This window comes from Littorina saxatilis, linkage group LG1 (genome assembly GCF_037325665.1).
Source record: "Littorina saxatilis isolate snail1 linkage group LG1, US_GU_Lsax_2.0, whole genome shotgun sequence".
Classification (NCBI taxonomy): Eukaryota; Metazoa; Mollusca; class Gastropoda; order Littorinimorpha; family Littorinidae; genus Littorina; species Littorina saxatilis.
Genome location: NC_090245.1, coordinates 37,163,213 through 37,182,283, shown reverse-complemented (window position 1 = coordinate 37,182,283; position 19,071 = coordinate 37,163,213). Strand labels below are relative to the sequence as shown.

The following is a 19,071-nucleotide window of genomic DNA, read 5'->3' as shown; positions in this document are numbered from 1 at the left end:
AACAGCGTCCAGCTGAGGAGATAAATGAAAAGTGTGTGTGTATTTTAAGTTTGTGCTTGTGTTTGAGTGTGTGCGAGTGTGAGTGTGTGTGAGTGTGTGTGTGTGTGTGTGTGTGTGAGTGCGTGTGTGTGTATGTGTGTGTGAGTGCATGTGAGTGAGTGAGTGAGTGAAGGAGTGAGTGAGTGAGTGAGTGAGTGAGTGAGTGTGAGTGTGTGTGTGTGTGTGTGTTTTTCTCACATAGTCAATACAAGTTTCATTCTGAGAAATATTTGCAAATCAAACATACACAAGTTCATAACAGTTAAACAAAACAATATAAGAACGCAGAAAAGCAAGCTCTTCTTTTTTTTAAATTTATTTAATGAATACAACGCTGGTGAAGATAGGATAGATGAGTGATAAAACTTATCGCTGCCAACATGTTCTGTGCGCAATACAATGAAAAACAAGAAGGGCAAAGCCCATACGACTCACATGCTTGACCTTGACCTTTACATGACCTTGACCTTCAGGGTCAAGGTCAAATAACTAAACCTAGCATGGAACACAAAGCTGTTAATTCAAGACATAGGAAGTACAATGGTGCTTATTGGTTCTTTCTACCATGAGATATGGTCACTTTTAGTGGTTCACTACCTTATTTTGGTCACATTTCATAAGGGTCAAAGTGACCTTGACCTTGATCATATGTGACCAAATGTGTCTCATGATGAAAGCATAACATGTGCCCCACATAATTTTTAAGTTTGAAACAGTTATCTTCCATAGTTCAGGGTCAAGGTCACTTCAAAATATGTATACAATCCAACTTTGAAGAGCTCCTGTGACCTTGACCTTGAAGCAAGGTAAACCAAACTGGTATCAAAAGATGGGGTTTACTTTGCCCTATATATCATATATAGGTGAGGTATTCAATCTCAAAAACCTCAGAGAAAATGTGAAAAATGTGAAAAATAGCTGTTTTTTAGACAACATTTATGGCCCCTGCGACCTTGACCTTGAAGCAAGGTCAAGATGCTATGTATGTTTTTTGGGGTCTTGTCATCATACACCATCTTGCCAAATTTGATACTGATAGACTGAATAGTGTCCAAGAAATATCCAACGTTAAAGTTTTCCGGACGGACGGACGGACGGACGTCCGGACGGACGGACGGACGGACGGACGACTCGGGTGAGTACATAGACTCACTTTTGCTTCGCATGTGAGTCAAAAAGCCGGATACAGAATATAATAAATAACAATGAACAATTTAGATCTCCATCATGATCAACACAATCAAACACAATCAAACACACACACACACACACACACACACACACACACACACACACACACACACACACACACCAGATAAGAGACCCATTCTAGCAGTTCTAGGCAAAATTGTTTAACATTTTAACAACAAACCTTTCCCCCTTAATTCTTGTCCAATTTTCAACAAGCTTAAAAAGCAAGGCCGTTTTAGAAACAGTGTCCTGGCATATAACCATGTCATGTCCCAAATAGACACTAGTTCTGGGGGGCAGAAAAACCAAGTTAGCATAGCAAACAGTGCAACAAAACCACAAAGCACAGGCAGCACTACAAAAGCAATAACTTGATTACACACATGTATAAAACAAAGCACATCAGCTTAAAACATAACAAGCTTTTAAAGTTAAAAATCATACAAGTTGAAGAAAAACAAATAGTCAGTCTACATCCCCGAAAACAAGCTTTCAGCCTTCGTATCTCGTTTTGATTTTATATCCCATTTAAAAAAAAACATTGCACATTGCTTTCAAAGAGTAACTATCACTGACTCGTTTCTTCAAAATTAAAATGACCTGTGATTAGAAAGTGAATTCCATGTGCAATACACTTACAGCCCTCAACCATGGTAAAATGGACCTGCACTAAAATGCTAAAATAAATACTCTTACTCTAATCCTGATTAAAATATGTGATGCAATAAAAAAATATTTCATCCAGGTCTTCAGAAGTTTAAACCATATGATGTTAATCAAGAAGCTAAATAAGTTTCGTCATTAAAACCCGACACATTTCTCATCAGTTCATAACAGAACGGTACAAAATATGCTATATGTTACAGTTTCATGGTTGTATATATTGTGTAGTATACAAGCTAAAACTTCCAAGACTGAGAACTGAGAAGTATCATTATACTAGAATTCATTACACAGCTACAGACATTTTGTACAGAATCAATTATTCTACATGCACACCAGAAGTACATAAGAACTAACACATCAAAATGCTACCAACAAAGTTGAACCTGCTATGCCATGTTTAAAAATCGACTGTTTCAAATCTGTATTTTATTTAAAAACAAGAATAAAAGCAAGTCGCGTGGAGTGATATAAAAACATTTACCGGTAGTCAATCTGTCGGCTTCAAACCAAAAGATCAACACTGAAAACCAGTCATCGTCGAGACTACATTTAGAGTCTCTCGGCTAGCCATACTTTAAGACCGAGACGGATCACACTCGTCTCCGCGAAGCATACGAACATAGTACTTACTTTACCTATTTTCTTTAATTTTGAGCACATTTTCAGAGTAAACCTGACGTATCTTTTTGAATTCAGGAGAAGATGAGGAATACAAAACAATAATTTCTAAATCTGTTGGTGAAAATTTGATTTTAATGACAAATCTAATGAGCAAATTAATCAATCTATTTTTCAGCTTCCAAGCTGAAATGCAATCCCATAGTTCGGACCGAGTCAAAGATTGCTTGACCAAAATTTCAATCAAATTGGTTGAAAGATGAGGTCATGACAGGGCCACCTCAACTTTTACTAAAAACCATGTATGACGTCATCAAAGACATTTGATAAAACAAATGAAAGAAAGTTACAGGAAGATCGGTCCAGTAGTTTTCTCTGAATCGCTCTACACATACACACACCTCCACCCTCTATTCTTGGTCTATGTTAAAACTTGACTCAATGTAACAACAAAAAAGGTTAGTGACTGGAATGATCAGTCATAGACAAACAGAAACCATGAATGTTTTTGTCTATGACTCTAATATGTTACATTCCAACAGATGAACTTCAGTGGGTTTTATTATTCCTGATTTTGAAACGTCTGTCTGTTTCAACTTTCTAAGAGCAAGATCAATACATGTATTCTTTTGAGTTGGTGGATGACAGCAGATAAAACTTCAAAAAATAGGGAATAAAGGTGTTCAAGCAGATGCATTCAATGCATGACACTCATGTAGTTGCTAAAAGCTGAAACTGCTCCAGAGCCAGCTCTGACAAAAGTCTCAGTACTTGCCATGCATTTTCTGGGGAGAAAATCTGTAGAAAGAAAAATGTAAATCTCAGAATACATGTAATGCAATAAATAAATAAATAAATAAAAAACCTTTCCATGATTCATGATTATTATCACTGCCTTGTTCTTTGAAACACATAGTACTGTATTTCTAACTCACAGATAACCCCCCTCCCTCCCCCCCCCCTCCCCCACCTCTCTGCCCCTGACACACTCTCTCTCTCTCTCTCTCTACCTGTCACACGTGAGACGAGCATTGATCAAGCCATTTTACATCATCTTCTTCACTGTTATCCTGTTCCCCCATAAATATGACCCACGGTATTCGTATTTTTAAAGGCTAAAAGTTGAGCAAATATGTAACTATTTTCAAACTTAAACGTTTCAGGCTGCCACATTCTGTCTTAATTCAGAGCAAATCAAACTGCTGATGCAGGCTGCTAAAACAGTAATCCTTACCTTCACTTTTCCATCACCAATGTAAGCCAGAGGGGTCCCAACTCTCCTCAACTCCATTTTCTATATGAACAGATAAATGCAAACAAATAAAATGAAATATCATAACTGTAAAAATGTCAAAACTGCTAAGTATAAGTGATACCTAGGGCCTCATACTGTATTTTGCAGAAAACCTTGCAAATCTGGAAGCTGATGTACATGTGCATGCTTGCAATATTATAATACTGTGTGTGTGCTGTGGAGGCAGGGCACTTTTTTTCTTCTACATGAAATACTAGCATTTTAAGCAGTTTCTTGTGCAAATTTGAAAAGTATTCTTCATAAGCAATTTTCAAATAAGATGTAAACACTCCTCCACCCCTTTCTCACAATAATTTCACAGGAATCACTCTGTTACTTAAAGGCATACTAACGCACTCCCGTGTTTACAAAGTGTAGTTTGCCCACAATCGATGTCAAACGCACCATAAGACCATATAATGACGATACGTCACCATGCGCGGACCATAATACATGCATTACAGCTTGTTCTAGCCTCTGAAAAAGTGAGGATGTCAACAAAGCCGCGGTGTTCTCTCCCTTGCATCAACGTTACATGTGTTGCCAAATCTATAAATGGGACGATCCAGATCAAAATGAAAATTCAAATATCTCAACATTTAAGGGGTCCTAGACCACAATATTTTGCAGGGAACTTAATTTAGTCTGTCTCCAGCTGTTGGTAAAGCAATTAGCGTGTATAGTCATCGAGTACATATGGCTTTAACCTACATGCTCAGACAAGGAAGTGTGACCCCACTTGAAACTGTTGGCAATATGTATGATACAAAAAATATATCCTTCTGTGGATTTTTTCTCTCATGGATTCAAAAAAGATGAAATAACATTTAAAAAAAATAAAATTTAAAAAAGAGAAAGAAAGGAAGAAGACAGGTACACACCCAGAGTTTGACTTTGAAGCACTCATAGAAATGTTCTTCCAGACTTTTGACAAAAGCCCCAACCTCTTCGCCTGTGAAATCGTCACTGCCCTTTGAACGAATGCTGTAATAAAAAACCACCTCAATTATATTAACATAGAGCACCCAATATTGCCCGTTAGAGAAGCCAAATGTATCTATACACCCCAAAATGCCCGCTATACATCATGCTACACACTTTCAATTTTGATTTCATATCACCTTCAATGCAATATGACGCATATATATATATATGTATCCTTTTTACCCGCTACCTGCAAGATTTGAGTGTTAACTGTAAATAAAACCTTGCTGTGGTTACTTTGCAACGATTTTTTAAAGTTAGAAATTGACGGAGTTACTTCCCATGTCATGGGAACTGCATGGGAGAAGGTAGGGGATAGGTTTAACCGATAGCTGGCCACAATCAGACGAAATAAATACATAAATGAAATCCCTAACTAACTCAAAGTCAAATATATACATTAGACCAGCCCCCATAGCGCAGTGGTTAGCGCATCGGGCTGCGGGCCGGGAGGTCGTGGGTTCGAATCCCATCAGGGTCATGTGGGTTTTTCGGGCTACGGTCGGCTCCTACCCAGAGTGGAAGTGCTATGGTTCCTATGGGAAGGCTGGGATCACACAGCCGAGTGTCATTCACTTAACGAATGCGACTTTGAGGGTGTTCAGGTTCTGTATACCTGACCAACACCGCAGGTGCGGCAGTTCTCAGGCCTGGTTGACGCCAGGATATATTATGACAGTAAGCGTAGAGTGCTGTCCTGTCACGTAGTCTCAAACCAAATTGGAAATCCAAAGCATCATCATTATAATCATCCTCATCTCATTAATCATCCAAAATATAAATTGTCCTTGCTCTTGTGGCCCTTCATGCCCGGAGCTCTCAGTGTTCCTGTTCGATCCTTCCCTGAATAGTAGTTCTGCTGTCAGTCTTCAACGTGTGACGTTCTGGGGGGTCGACGGTGGGACGTGGTGGGGGTCTGCTCTCTGGAGGGGACGCTCACTCAGTCTGGCTCCGCGACTTAAAAGTCAATGTCGTTAGTAGGGGGCATAGTAGGTAGTGGGCTGCGTCCGTTAGCTCGGGACAGACCCACTACTGAACACCGTCGAAGTGACTCAGCAGAAGTGCAGTGTCATCTTCCGAGGGTAGCCTACCGCAGCGACCCGACATCCCCCACTGGAGCGTCTGTAAAATCGACAAGTCTGGCAGCGGAACGAAATTCAGAGGTGGTTGGAGCAGTGAGTGCAGGGACGGGGCGGTGTGAGAGCACAACGGGACAAGGAACAGGTGTAAAGACGGGGGGAAAAAAAAAAAAAAAATATATATACATGTATATATATACATTAGCACCAAATACAGTTATTCTGCGCAACTCAGCCTTGGGCGCAGAACAAAACGGTCAATAGAATGTCGAAGAAAGAAAACGGGCAAGCTTAGTCAAACCAAAAACAATCCATCCCCACCAACACCCAAACAAGATAAATTCGCAGACTTTTTTTTTTTAAAGACTACATAAATTTACAAAGGATACAAGATAAATAAAATGAATTAAGGCAAACCCAACCAAGCAAGGCAAGTCGGGGCTATATTTATTTTTTTGAAAAACTGGGGTTACATGAATTTGAATAAAATACACAATAAAAACAACAACCCAAAGAAATGTAATAATGGGACACAACACTTCGTAATTAATAACCAGAAATAGGTAAAACTGGATTTATAACTAATTAATTATAATCACAAATGTGTTAACAGGAGTAAAGCAAACCCAAGCAAGCAAAAACAGTAAAGAAGAAGACGGACGCTAACAAACAGACCTGTCCCACAAGGTTTTGCAGTCTTCAGCGTTAATGGTGTAAGTGATGCGACTGAGACCTTCACACTCCTCTGGCACAGAGTACAGCAACTCCACTGGCTTGTTCTTTCTCTCTGTAACATACACCACCTTCAAGTTCAAACTGCATCAAATGAAATCACGCTTACGCTTAACAGTCTTTTTGCTTACGTTTTCCATGTCCAAACGCTAAAAAATCTACAGCTACAACTTTTAGGATAACAATAACAATAACAATAACAGCACTCTATTTTCCATTAAAATATTACATAAGAATGGAAAATTTTCTTCGGCACACCCTGCCTGCCTGTAAAATCTAAATCCAGAAGCTGATAAACATGCAAAAAGAGCTGGAATGCCACATACAACATGCATGCATGCAGACACTGAGACAGATAGACACAGACACACTGGTAGCAGACACACTCAAACACAAACATGCTCATACACGAACACACACTGTAGTACGGTACCTGCTAGCGTTCCACTCCACATGGCAACCATCCAGGCAAGATCCATAGACGTGGGCATCAAAGGAGAGATACGACAATCAAAGTGACGCTGAAACAAAAGTATACACTTGTCATAATGCTGATCTTCTCACAGCAGAGACTGTCTTATTAACTGACTCTTAGTCTTAAGTTCTCAGCTAAAAATCTTACATTATGTTAAACAGCACTCATGCTTCCGCCGAAAGCACATACACACACTCACTCCCACACACACACACAAAGTATGCACTTAACCATCTGCTCCCCCTCTCTGATACCCACCATTTACCCCCCCCTCTCCCCACACAACCCCCCTCAAGGTGGCTTCACTGTCTAAACTCAGGTTACCTTTCCAAAAAACCTCCATATTAAACAATGTAGATACATCAAACCAGACTTTAAAGAAATAATATGCAAACAACATGAACACTTTTTCCAGTTCCTGGCCATTCTGTATATTTTACATTAGCTGCACAAGAATAACCAATCATTCGATCAGTCAATCAATCATAATTCTGGACTATATTGATACAAGTATGCATTTATCTACTGTACCTGCAGCCATGATTTGAGAAGTGCAGAGAGAGTGACCCTTGACTTGACCAGCAGAATGGGGTAGTAAGTGAAGTGCTTCTTCAGCCCTGTGCAAGGGTTTGATTCCAGATCAATGCCACACAAGACGGCTGTTAGAAGAACTTGGCCGCCATTGGTCTTTTTGTTCCCTGCCCAGATATATAATAATCAGTGTTGAAATCAAAGGATAAGCGTTGTCTACTTCTAATGAAGTAGACTTCAATTTAAATTTTCAACTTTTCAACAACAAAAATTGACTCTCTCTTATAAGCCACAACACTATGCAAAGAAGTTGATCAAAAAGATTTGATTATTTGACATACAAGCTTGGGCACAGGGGGGAAAATTCTTTGCAGTTATACACATGTACAACAAATTTTGTAATCTGGTTTTAACTACACTCACTGCTAATGTTATGTAAATTTCTGAGCTCACTCTTCATGAACAGGTGTCTCGTGTAATACAAATGTGCAGTGTTTTGCACCTAATAGCTGGATTGTAAATCACTGATAATTCACAAGATTTAGTCAGTCTCACTCTCAGGCCAGTGTTGCTACAAGCCTGAGGTAGCTGCAATCCTATTATGGGTTACATTTCTCCTGACGGACAATTATAAAATAAAATTACACAAAATATACTAACCATTTGTTGCTTTGGTTGTCACCAAAATCTGGATGGCCTCTGGATCAGCTGAAAAAATATCTCCACAAATTACAATGCACTTTAAAATATGCATTATTTTTATACCTTTCTTTTAAACCTTCACTTGAATGAATCAGTACAAGCCCAAACTGTCAAACAGTAAGGCCCCAAAGAAAAAGATTCTTTTAGGTGACAATGCCAAGCAAACTGGGGTTGCTGGGTCAGTAACTTTTTTGTTTGTTTTGATGTTTTTATTAGTCTTTATTTCTTATCCAGGGGCATGTGGCAGCTTATTGGCTGTAACTCGTGCGAGCTGTGTCCCCATGATATGATTGATAAGTAGCTTTCTTTGTAAGGTCTCCAAAATGAAGATTTGTCATTTTTAATTATTTAAAAAAAAAAAATTAATTCGGAGGGTCAGGAAAAAAAATGGGTCGGTCGGGCACCGAAAACACTTCTTTTTAGGCCTAATAGTAATAACAAAAATATATGTTTGCAGCACACAACTGGATATAGTTGCAAAAATGACTGAAATGGGAGATCTTAGCTTGGAACAACAAAAAAATGAAAGAAGATGAAAAGGAAGGAAGAGCACAGAGCAGAAACTGAGAAATAGCAGAAAAACAGACAACATTGATGAATAAAAAATATAAACCAAAACTGCACCAGCATTGACCCTCAAGCCTTCATAGACGCTGAACACACACTGTTTGGTACATCCATTATCCACTGCTATCTCCTTGTCAGCTTCCTGAAACACACAATAGATGTTTGCTAAGGCCAAAAAGAAAAATATGTCTGTTTCCGGTAACATCGCCGAAAAAAATAGGGTCAGTCGGTCTTTTTAATTTTTTTTAAATATTTTTTATTAAAGGTGGTCGTCTACATTTTTGCTTTTTTTCAATAATCTTATGGTTAGATTTCGATACAAAATTATGTCAAATGATGAATGAACCATGGGGAAAAAAGTTATAGAAAAAAAAATATATGTAAAAAAAGATTTTATTTTTGGGTAGCGTGACTCACGCTTCCAATATTTTGTTTTCTGTTTGCTGAGAACATGTGCTTTGCCTAAAAATACTGACCAATCAAATTCATGTCACTGTGCTTATAGCCACGCCTAAAAAAGTGCAGCAACAGTTTGACACTGGAGCGCTGTCCACGCTTTTTTTTAAACGCACGAAATGCACGGGATTTGAGAGGAGTTTTGCGCTTGGCATTTTCCAAATAAGGATATCCTACTATGAGTACTACGCTGGAATACTACAATGAATTTTCAAACAGCTACACTGGCTTCGTCTTTCCTGATCGAAAGGGGGTGTATTGTTGATATTTGTAGATAATAGACTGCATTTTAATGGTCAAATGGCGATTTCGGTATAAAAATGTAGAAAAGGACCTTTAAACCTTTTTCTTACGTTTTGTTAACGTCTTTTTACGTGTTTTCTTTAAACGCTTCCTTAGTTTACTTACAATTATTTAGCACATGTTTTTGACCTAGATATATTTAAACTAAATAAAGTATACTTGACTTCATTTTTGTTTTTGTTTTTTTGTGTGTGTGCGAAAAGCGAAAAAAAACTTTAGGGTCGGCGCTTAAAAATAGGGTCGGTCGGGTTACCGGAAACAGACATAGTTTTCTTTTTGGCCTAATAGATTACAACACTTTTTGGCATAGAATAGAAACAAGTCACATCCTACTCATTTTAGACTTTACAGACGGCTCTGCTAAAAAATTTCCAACTCTCTTAGAAATGAAAAAAACCCCACTACACACAATAGAACAATTATTGCAATTGGGCACAAAACATAAAAAAAGAAGACCAATCAGACTAAGACTAAGAGTCAAATTATTTCAGTGAGAGCAATGTTGGACAAATTTGGTCAGTTTTAGTTACCAACTTTTTTTCTCTCAAGTTAAACCGTTTAAACATTATTCAAGGTAAGCAATACTAAAACTTGCAAAGCAAAAGCAATCAAACTCCTTTCTTCAAGTTGAATATCTTGAACATTATTCAAGGCAAGCAATACTGAAACTTACAAGGCACAAGCAGTACAGACCTGAACTAAAAAGGTGGCTAGCGACCTCCCATACTGTTTGAGAGCCTGAGGCTGTGTGGAGAACTTGTAGAGGGGAGACAGGTATAACACCTGCCACGTCTTGTTCGTCAGTCCCGGCAATGCACCTGTGACAGTACAATTCGTCAAACAGTTTTCAGATGATAACAAATGCCAAAATATCAAGTTGTATGGTGCCCACATTTCAGACAAAGAAAGATCTACCGTACTTTCCGGGTCATAAGGCGCGACTTTTTTCCTCGAGTTCGACCCCTGTGTCTTGTATAACGAAGCGCCTAATCCGTGTATGAAATACGAAAAAAATCAAAGAGACCGCTTGAGTACCAGTCAAACAACTTGTGATAATGCATGTTTCAGCTACTGGGTACTGCCCTGCCTTTGATCTGGCCGCACACACAGATTTCCACTCTGTTAAAGTCGGTCACTGACCGGTCACTGACCCCGGTGCAGGAAGTGTTTCCTCTCTCAGATATGACAGGGGAACCACCTCTCATGGCAAAAACTGGGTCATTTTGGTGCGCCCTATCGGCCCCCTGCGTCCAATGGGTGACTGGATTACAATTTTTTTTAAAAAGAAGGGGGTGTGTCTTGTATAACGAAGCGCCTTGTCACCCGGAAAGTACGGTATATATAATTTATAAATATTCAGCTCACAGTGCAAAATATGTCTGTAACTGTAACTAAAGACACCACTACACTTAGACTTACACGTACGTAATAATCAGAAGTTTGAGGCAGTCCTTGGTGTCACTGTCAAGATTCCTCCACCATCAAAGAGTTTGGTAGCACTGTTAGTGTTATTCAACTTATTGTGTTAAAATGACAGTAACTTTTTTTTTATCCGAAATAAACAGCCAGCTGCAAAATGATATCACTGTGCATGCATGAATTTTGATTTTTTTCTGCTGAATTAATACATTTTATCGTTTTCATACAATGGAGGCTCTTTAAGTTCTAGTAATTAGTTTAATAGTAAACTGGTAACTTACAATAGTAGTTTTGCTTACCTGGTTTTTCAACATTCTGGGTAACAGGTGAACGCCGTAACCTTCCTGATGACACAGGTGACGTTGATAGCTTGGGACCTGCAAACACAACCGTATTGTCTTCAATCAAGGTACTGATACTCAGATCTGGGAACCCCTGTTTTTCACTTGGAGTATTCTCAAACAAACTTGGTGTATTGTCGGAAAAATGAGCGTACTCCACACAGCATTTTAACATCCATGATCCACTCCTGCTTCACACGCGTCCGTCGCATCGTTAATTAAGTTTACCAGTTCATTTTAAAACAAATGCTTTTTTTAATGTTTACTCATTACTGACAAAGGAATTTTTCTCGTTGTATTTTTTGTCCCACTGATCGTATTTTAGACAATCTCATGCGTACAAAATATGACGAAATCTTATGGGCTCCTGGTGCACGTCTGGGTACTGGTAGTGGCACTGTGCCGTCTGTGATCATATTGCAAATTACATAACAACAAATTAAAATATACTACTGCATTCTGATAATATTTATTAATATTAAATACTAAGTACTACTACTACTACTAGTATTGGGTTGCCTAAATAGTTGATATCTTTTCATGCTCGCAGTTGACTAACTTATTTAATAAATTATTTAACTGAATCTCAATCTCATGCTTACTCACAGTGTTCTACCTTCCATGAGTACTAACTACTATCATACATCACATACATGACACATGTACATATATATATAATATATACATATGCATGTGAATTATGAAGTCTATTACTATTAGTATTATTATTACTGAATCCGTTGGTGATTTGAATGTACTGTGTAGTAAAACTAAAAAGAGTAAAAGTAAAACTAAGTGAGTAAAACAAAATACCTGCTAATCTGCGTTGGCGAGGAGTGCGCCGATACGGACATGTACGTCTTGGACTTGTGTAGCAGAGTGCCAAAGAAGTAGATGGAGTTGTTCTTGGTGTCTCCATGGCATAGTGGTATAAGGAAGCACGCACTTGCGGAGTCAGTATAGTGTGTCTCACTCTCAGTCTCACACAGTCACAGTCTTTGTGTCTGAAGTGCTTCTGTCTTGTCTCACTTAGTCACTATCAAGAGAAAATGTGACTCGTAGATTAACAGGAATTCTGATCGACGCTGTAAAAACACCCACATGCAAGAGTGGTCCTCAATACGACAAAGTCAGGTTGTTCAAAAGTCAATATCGTCTGAAATCCTGATTTGGATGGGTTGTAGCCTATTGGTAGACACAAGCAGCAACACTGCTACAGATCTCTGGACTGTATGACTATGAGTATGACTATGATCCTATCACTGATGTGTACACACATATTTTAACGAGGAATCACAAAATCCCATAAGATACACGGTCAAAATATGATAACTTCGACAAAGTTGCTTGAGAGACAACATCGATAGATGGCTGGGATCAGTGGTTTTGTGACGTTGCTGTCCGCCGATATTTTGGAAGACCCGCCATTTTGAAATTCAAAACTTCCGTTCACAGACGGTGTACATTCCCATGTGGAGTGGTCTTTATTATTATTACAGAATTCGTTTAGATTTATGGATTCAATTGTTTCATTTTTATTTAAAGCAGATTTTTGAGTGTTTAATGTGGTGCCAAATGATATCATTAAGTGAATTGCTGATTAATTCATGTCACAAAAGCTAGGGCCGTCTTATTACCGGAATCTTAACGAATAGAAAAATACAAACCAAAGACCCTGAATGAGCGAGTTTAAATTCCAAACCAACTTTTTAAATCGACGCCAGGCGGCTCTACTTCTGCACCATTCCCCAAGCTGACCATTCCTTTCTAAATAATATTTGGCAATAGCCAATACACCCTTTTGATATGTATTCATCAGTGTTCACACGCATACACACATGCACGCATGCACCCTCGCATGTGTGCACACACCCACACACACACACTTAAAACTGATATAATTCATACTTTTTATTCACAGAAGACATTCTGCATATCTTCATAATCAATATTTGTTCCTTGCACTTCTCTCAAATACCCTCTCCGCATATTAACAAAACACACACACACACACACTTAAAACACACACTATATTAATATAGCAGTTCCCAACCTTAAACTCCACAAAAAGATCATTTTCCACAATGCAAACACGCTTCCTCATTAAATTACAATACACCAACAAAAACAACGGTTATATTTTACATCTCATATCACAAACATTTGATCATGGCTTGATGCATAACATCATCTTCTCAGAGTCAAACAGTTCTTCTGCTATCTTTCTTCTGAACTAGTGTTCCACTAGCTATTACTCCCTCTGAAATAATCAGAGAGCATAAATTTGGGAATGAACAGAAAAGGGAAATGTTTTATCCCTGAAATGCAGTGTACACGAGGACAGCGCAAGGTGGAGGGGCGTTTGTTAGAAATGAGGAGGATGGAAAGAAGGGTCAGCAACTGATTACTGAGAGGACGGCTGGGGGACTCGGTAGGTGGGTGGCGAAAGCAGGGTTGAGGGTTCAAAAAGGTTTAACGGTTGTGTGTTTTGCTGAAACATTTTTCTCTTTTTTTAATTTTTTAACATTTCCAACAAGATAGAAATGATAATACCTTTGTTGCTGCACTACATACCAACCAGCATAACGAGCTGTAAGTATAATTAGTAAGTAAAAAATGATTATGTACCAATAATCTGTGTTGACAGTTCAGAGAATCTTAAACAAGCTGAAAAGCCACAACCATGATTGATGTCATGGTGAATAAATGCTTCTGATGCTTAAGAAGTCAGAGGACAAACTTAATATAATTTAACTTGTTGTAGGAAGTGGCACAAAGCAGACAGTTCACAAATATACACAAAAACTGAGTGCTCTACAAACTGTGCAGAGCCAGAAAAATATCCTACAATTTTAAAACTACGTTGGAACATTGAACCGACAAATTCTGCAATATTAATATTTCCATAAAACCTACTTAATTGCTGCGCTCAATTTACGCCAATGAATAAAGGCTATCAGTCTATGCAAGAATTTTACTCTGATTTTACTTTTGCTTCTATATAATCCCAGAGAGCATTCTTAACAATCAAGAAACAAAAAGAATTCCAGCACTCATAACAGTACACCCACAGACAGAATATAGCACCTCTACACACACATAAAATTCACTACTTTTCTATGGAATGATACAAGTAAAGTTACAAGCGCTGGGTGAAAGCTGTAATGATTCATGAAACTGGAAAATCAGCATGCACATTGTGACTAGTACATGACATGCTCTGTTACACCTGATAAAGAGATATCACAATCAAAACCACTTTTTTTTTAACAATGTTTTCGTCTGCACAGTCAGTAATCTTAGCAACATTTTACAATGAGTACTTGCATTTAATTATGCACACTGTCACAAAGTTCAGTGCTCTACATAATGGACTAATAAATCTAGTACATGTACAATGTACTACAATTTCTTTTCTTTGCAGAAAGTAAATATTTCACACAGAATACTGCCTTCTATACAATTTTCAATCCACTTTGAGTTCATGGGTGGATATTTTCTAGCAACACAGCTGAGGTATTCAAAACACTTCATCATACATTAATTCATAGAGCTAGCGTTTCTGAAACACTAACATGTATGTCCGTATTATCTTTCTGTCCAGAGCAGAGTTAAACCAATGACCCTGACATTCCTACAGCCTTATGTTTCTAGCTTGAAAGCAAGCATTTTATCCCTTCCACTGAAGTTCAAGTTCATCAAAGGTACATATCACAGAGTCAGCCTAACAGGATTTTAACGAGACTGAAGCCTGGTGAAATTTCTAGAACTTGCATTCACTTCATGCTTCCAGTCATGTTTCAACAGCAGTTTTTTCATGAAAAGCAAATTTATTCACACAGAAAATTTGGTCTCCGACCCGTCAACAGTAAGCATAACAACAGTGCGGTTGTCGATCCAGACGAGACGAACCAGCTTGAGAATGTTGGTGAGAGGGCCGACAGTGATCTCCTTGGTGGTGTATTGCCGCACACACTTTGTCTGCTGGGACCCAATGCTGAAGATGGATGATGATGCAGTCTGTAGACAAGAAAGGGTAAAAGTAAATACTTTGTAGACATTATTTGCCGATCCCCACATTCATTGTTAACCATCACATCTCTAAACTCTCAAGAGAAAACTAATCTGATGATCGAAGGAGAACTCTGACATAAGGGACAGTTCAACGTGAAGCTTGCTCTGTATTCAATTGAGATTCTGAAAAATTGCAAACTGTCTAAATGTTGAATTCACACTTCATTTGGCACCAAACTCACCGATGGAAAGACCGAAGCAGCATCACATACAAATGCTCTTGTAACATGTACAAACACTTCTTCCGAGCCATAATTTTCTTTCCCTTTTTAGACTCAAAGGTGTTGCTCACCTGGAAGAATTTGATTCTCTGGTCCAAGTGTGAAAAGGTGCCCACAAACTTGCCATCTGGGCTGACCGCTACTGCAATCACTGGACCGTGGTGTGCCTGAATCATCTGTAAGCATGCAAGGAATCCTCACTGATTAGACAATTTGCTCAGTAATCATGCTCAGGAGTTTCTTATTTCGATCCAAACTGCTCCCTTCTTCCTACAATTTATTGTTGGTTGCAGTTGTAAATAATACATTCACCATCCATCTCCTCTTGCTTTATCTTTCTTTCCATCAAGTGTTCTACTCTCAAGTAAAAACACAGACAAGAACATACACGCACACATGTAAACGTATGGTTGAACAAGTCCTACAAGCATACCTGACACTTGGTGTGTTGTTTCATTTCGTACAGAGCCAGTCCTCCACTCTTGGCTCCCACCCAGATTCGCTTGGTGTTAGTGCAGAAAGACACCATGCTGAACCTGCAAAAAAACAAAACGAAGATTTATGATAAAAAGAGAAGGACCACAGTATCCAAGAAAAAACATCCACAACATGAAATTCAGTCTAGCCAACACAATATATAACACCGGGGAACATTCTGTTGAATTCATGCACACACTGACAGAAATAATGCAACATTTGCAAGGACACAGAATTGTAATTGGTGATTTTCCAAACACTTTTGCCAAAACAGCAATCCACAATATGTGTCCATTCTTGTGTTTCAATTAAATGCTTTCTTGCAGTTGACTGAGAAAGAAAAGAAGAATTTGACCGAGCTTCTTCCTTTTCTTCTGCGTTCATGGGTTGAAACTCCCACGTACACCAAAGCTTTTTGCACGAGTGGGATTTTACTTACATGACCGTTTTTACCCCGCCATCTTGACAGCCATATGCCACTTTCGGGGATGGTCTTTGAATGAGCAAAATGTGTCTCTGCCAAATCTGAGGACACAGCTGACAGAAAGTGTGTGAGAAAGTGTGGCACCCACCTGCAGATGGCTGGGAAGAGGTCCTGCAATCCCCTGATCTTCAGCTGGTTGAGGTCCAGGCAGTGCATCGTGATGTCCATCACCTGAACGACAAGGCAGATGAAGCATCAAGAATAATGTACACCAAGAAAATAAAGCCCTCATCACCAGATTTCCCTAGCTAGTACAGTGGAACCCCCTTTTAAGACCCCAAATTAAAGACTCCCTCCTTTTTAAGACCCAATTTTCTCTGTTCTTTCTTTCTTTCTTTATTTGGTGTTTAACGTCGTTTTCAACCACGAAGGTTATATCGCGACGGGGAAAGGGGGGGAGATGGGATAGAGCCACTTGTCAATTGTTTCTTGTTCACAAAAGCACTAATCAAAAATTTGCTCCAGGGGCTTGCAACGTCAATTTTCTCTGATTTTTGGAGGTCTCAAAAGGGGGTTACACTGTATGTATTATGTAGAACAGAAAGTGTGTTCCTGTTCTCATTCTGACACAGCCTTCACACAAGAAAGACTGTGAATAGAGGATGAATGCCAGTGCTCTCTGTTCAAGCAATATTTCTAAAACATTTGGGACTGTCTATATATATATACTGGGCAAGTACAACACAAAGGCTGTCTCCAAATATTACACTCGGCTCTCTGTAGTCTTGGGTCTTTTTTATTTCTCTGATGACAATCTTAATCTAATGAGGCACTCAGCTCTATTGGAAGATCTGAGAAACAAAGGGACGTAAGCGCTCTAAATGAATATGACATGTGCAACAAGAGTAAGTAAGAGTTATGTTCGTTTCAATGATTGTTATTCTCTCCAGTGCCAGGAAATTGGAAAATTTCCTAAATAAATTATCATTTAATTAATATACTTACCCGAATCACATTAGCATTGAGTCACCTGAGATGCTTATCACTGAAAAACGCTTACCCGGCTAAAGAATTTAAAGGGAAGCAACCCCATCACCAAAACGAAAGTGAAAGTAGCTTTGGTAATGGGCCAGTACACCGGGAGTTACCTCCCATACGGGTGTATGCCACGTCACTTCCTCTAGGAACACGTGCCTATTATCATACGGCTTTAAAAAATCTTAAAACCATAAGCGGGGCAGGTGGGAGGGAATACAGTATGTGATTCGGGTAAGTATATTAATTAAATGATAATTTATTTAGGAAATTTTCCATTTAATATCATATTCTTACTCCGAATCACATTAGCAGATAACATCAACAAGGCGGTGGGCTAGAAATGAATCAAAACTCACCATCAAGTTCTGGACAGGAACTGGCCTGCTGCTATGAGCGCTGGAAGGCCTCTGGAGCCATCCTGTCGAAGAGCTGTGACGTCCCGAAGATAAAAGTTTATGAAAACATCTTCGGAACGCCAATACGCAGTTGTCAGCACCTCCTCTAGACGTCTGGAGCGCAGAACTGCCAGAGAGGATGCCCACGCCCTCGTCTCATGGGCTCGGGCCGAGTCAAGTGGCAAGGAGGGCATAACCCCCCCCCTCTTTGTGCGCCTCCACTCATAAGCCTGCTTGATGAGCGAGGACACCCACCGGGCCAACGTTACCTTCGACAAATCTTTCTCGCGCCTAGTAAGGAGAGAGATAAACAACAACTTCTGAGAACTAGACCGAATCGGCTGAGTCCGGGCTAAGTACAGACGAAGTGCCCTCACAGGGCAATTGACCGAATCGGGGTCACCCGGGGCCAACGCGCTGGTCAGAGCCTTAACTCTAACCAGCGGAGAGGCCTGCCCCGGAGACTGATTCTTGGCCAGGAAATCAGGCCGGAAACGCAAAGATGCGGAACCGTCCGGCTCAAAGGAGATATCTCCAGGCTGACCCGACAGGGCGTGGACCTCGCTACCCCGTCGGGCCGTAGCCAACAAAAGGAGAAACAGCGCTTTGCGAGTGACATTGAACAGACTGGCCTCGCTTAAAGGCTCAAAATCCGCAGAACGAAGGAATTCCAGGATTAAAAACAAGTCCCACTTGGGAGCGGGCAAACGAGCTTTAGCTTCCTTAAGAGCAGCCCCTTTAATGACTGCAGCTATAACGCCCCCGACTCGAACAGAACGACCAATCTGCTGAAGAGTCGCCGAGATAGCGGAGCGCCGGACCCTCAACGAGGAGACTGAGGCGCCCTGTGAAGACATGAAAGAGAGGTGGTTAGCGACCTGAATAGAGCGCGGAGCCACCGAACTCACCCCTCTAGCTGAACACCAGGCAGTCCATGCCTTCCAGTGGGAAGCATAAACTGAAGAGGTGGACGCTCTATGCGAGCGAGCCACCAAGTCCAGAGTCAAAGACGACGCCCCAGAGCGCTTCAGCGAGTCCCGAACAA

The 19,071-nt window shown here is 39.7% G+C and overlaps 2 protein-coding genes across 5 annotated transcripts in view; both read right to left on the bottom strand.

Moving 5' to 3' along the window:
- Positions 1 to 359: 359 nt before the first annotated feature.
- LOC138968658 (centromere protein L-like) lies at positions 360 to 12,833 on the bottom strand. The gene is made up of 11 exons (XM_070341254.1): positions 12,211 to 12,833; positions 11,356 to 11,433; positions 10,331 to 10,455; positions 8,936 to 9,020; positions 8,270 to 8,317; positions 7,610 to 7,776; positions 7,037 to 7,124; positions 6,547 to 6,658; positions 4,690 to 4,792; positions 3,749 to 3,808; positions 360 to 3,312 (listed from the first exon to the last, which is right to left on the bottom strand). Exons 1-11 carry the CDS (start codon positions 12,314 to 12,316, stop codon positions 3,226 to 3,228), a joined length of 1,059 nt encoding a protein of 352 aa, XP_070197355.1. The 5' UTR covers positions 12,317 to 12,833; the 3' UTR covers positions 360 to 3,225.
- Positions 12,834 to 13,295: 462 nt separating this feature from the next.
- LOC138968626 (WD repeat-containing protein 7-like) overlaps positions 13,296 to 19,071 on the bottom strand; it is a 48,445-nt gene continuing 42,669 nt past the window's right edge. For all 4 annotated transcript variants that reach the window (XM_070341227.1, XM_070341239.1, XM_070341233.1 and 1 more), the window contains 4 exons: positions 16,742 to 16,824; positions 16,126 to 16,228; positions 15,764 to 15,868; positions 13,296 to 15,417 (listed from right to left, as the gene is read on the bottom strand). In XM_070341227.1, the coding sequence (XP_070197328.1) occupies positions 15,232 to 15,417; positions 15,764 to 15,868; positions 16,126 to 16,228; positions 16,742 to 16,824 (477 nt within the window). In that variant the 3' untranslated portion in view covers positions 13,296 to 15,231. The remainder of the gene's footprint in view (positions 15,418 to 15,763; positions 15,869 to 16,125; positions 16,229 to 16,741; positions 16,825 to 19,071) is intronic.

What these genes read in the sequence shown, in the direction of transcription:
- LOC138968658 (XM_070341254.1), bottom strand. Translation starts at nt 12,316, where the DNA reads ATGGAGACACCAAGAACAACTCCATCTACTTCTTTGGCACTCTGCTAC. An exon ending in TCGCCAACGCAGATTAGCAG is followed by an intron (nt 11,434 to 12,210) that starts GTATTTTGTTTT and finishes TTGTGTTTGCAG; the next exon opens with GTCCCAAGCTATCAACGTCA. An exon ending in GTGGAGTGGAACGCTAGCAG is followed by an intron (nt 6,659 to 7,036) that starts GTACCGTACTAC and finishes TGTATGTTACAG; the next exon opens with AGAGAAAGAACAAGCCAGTG.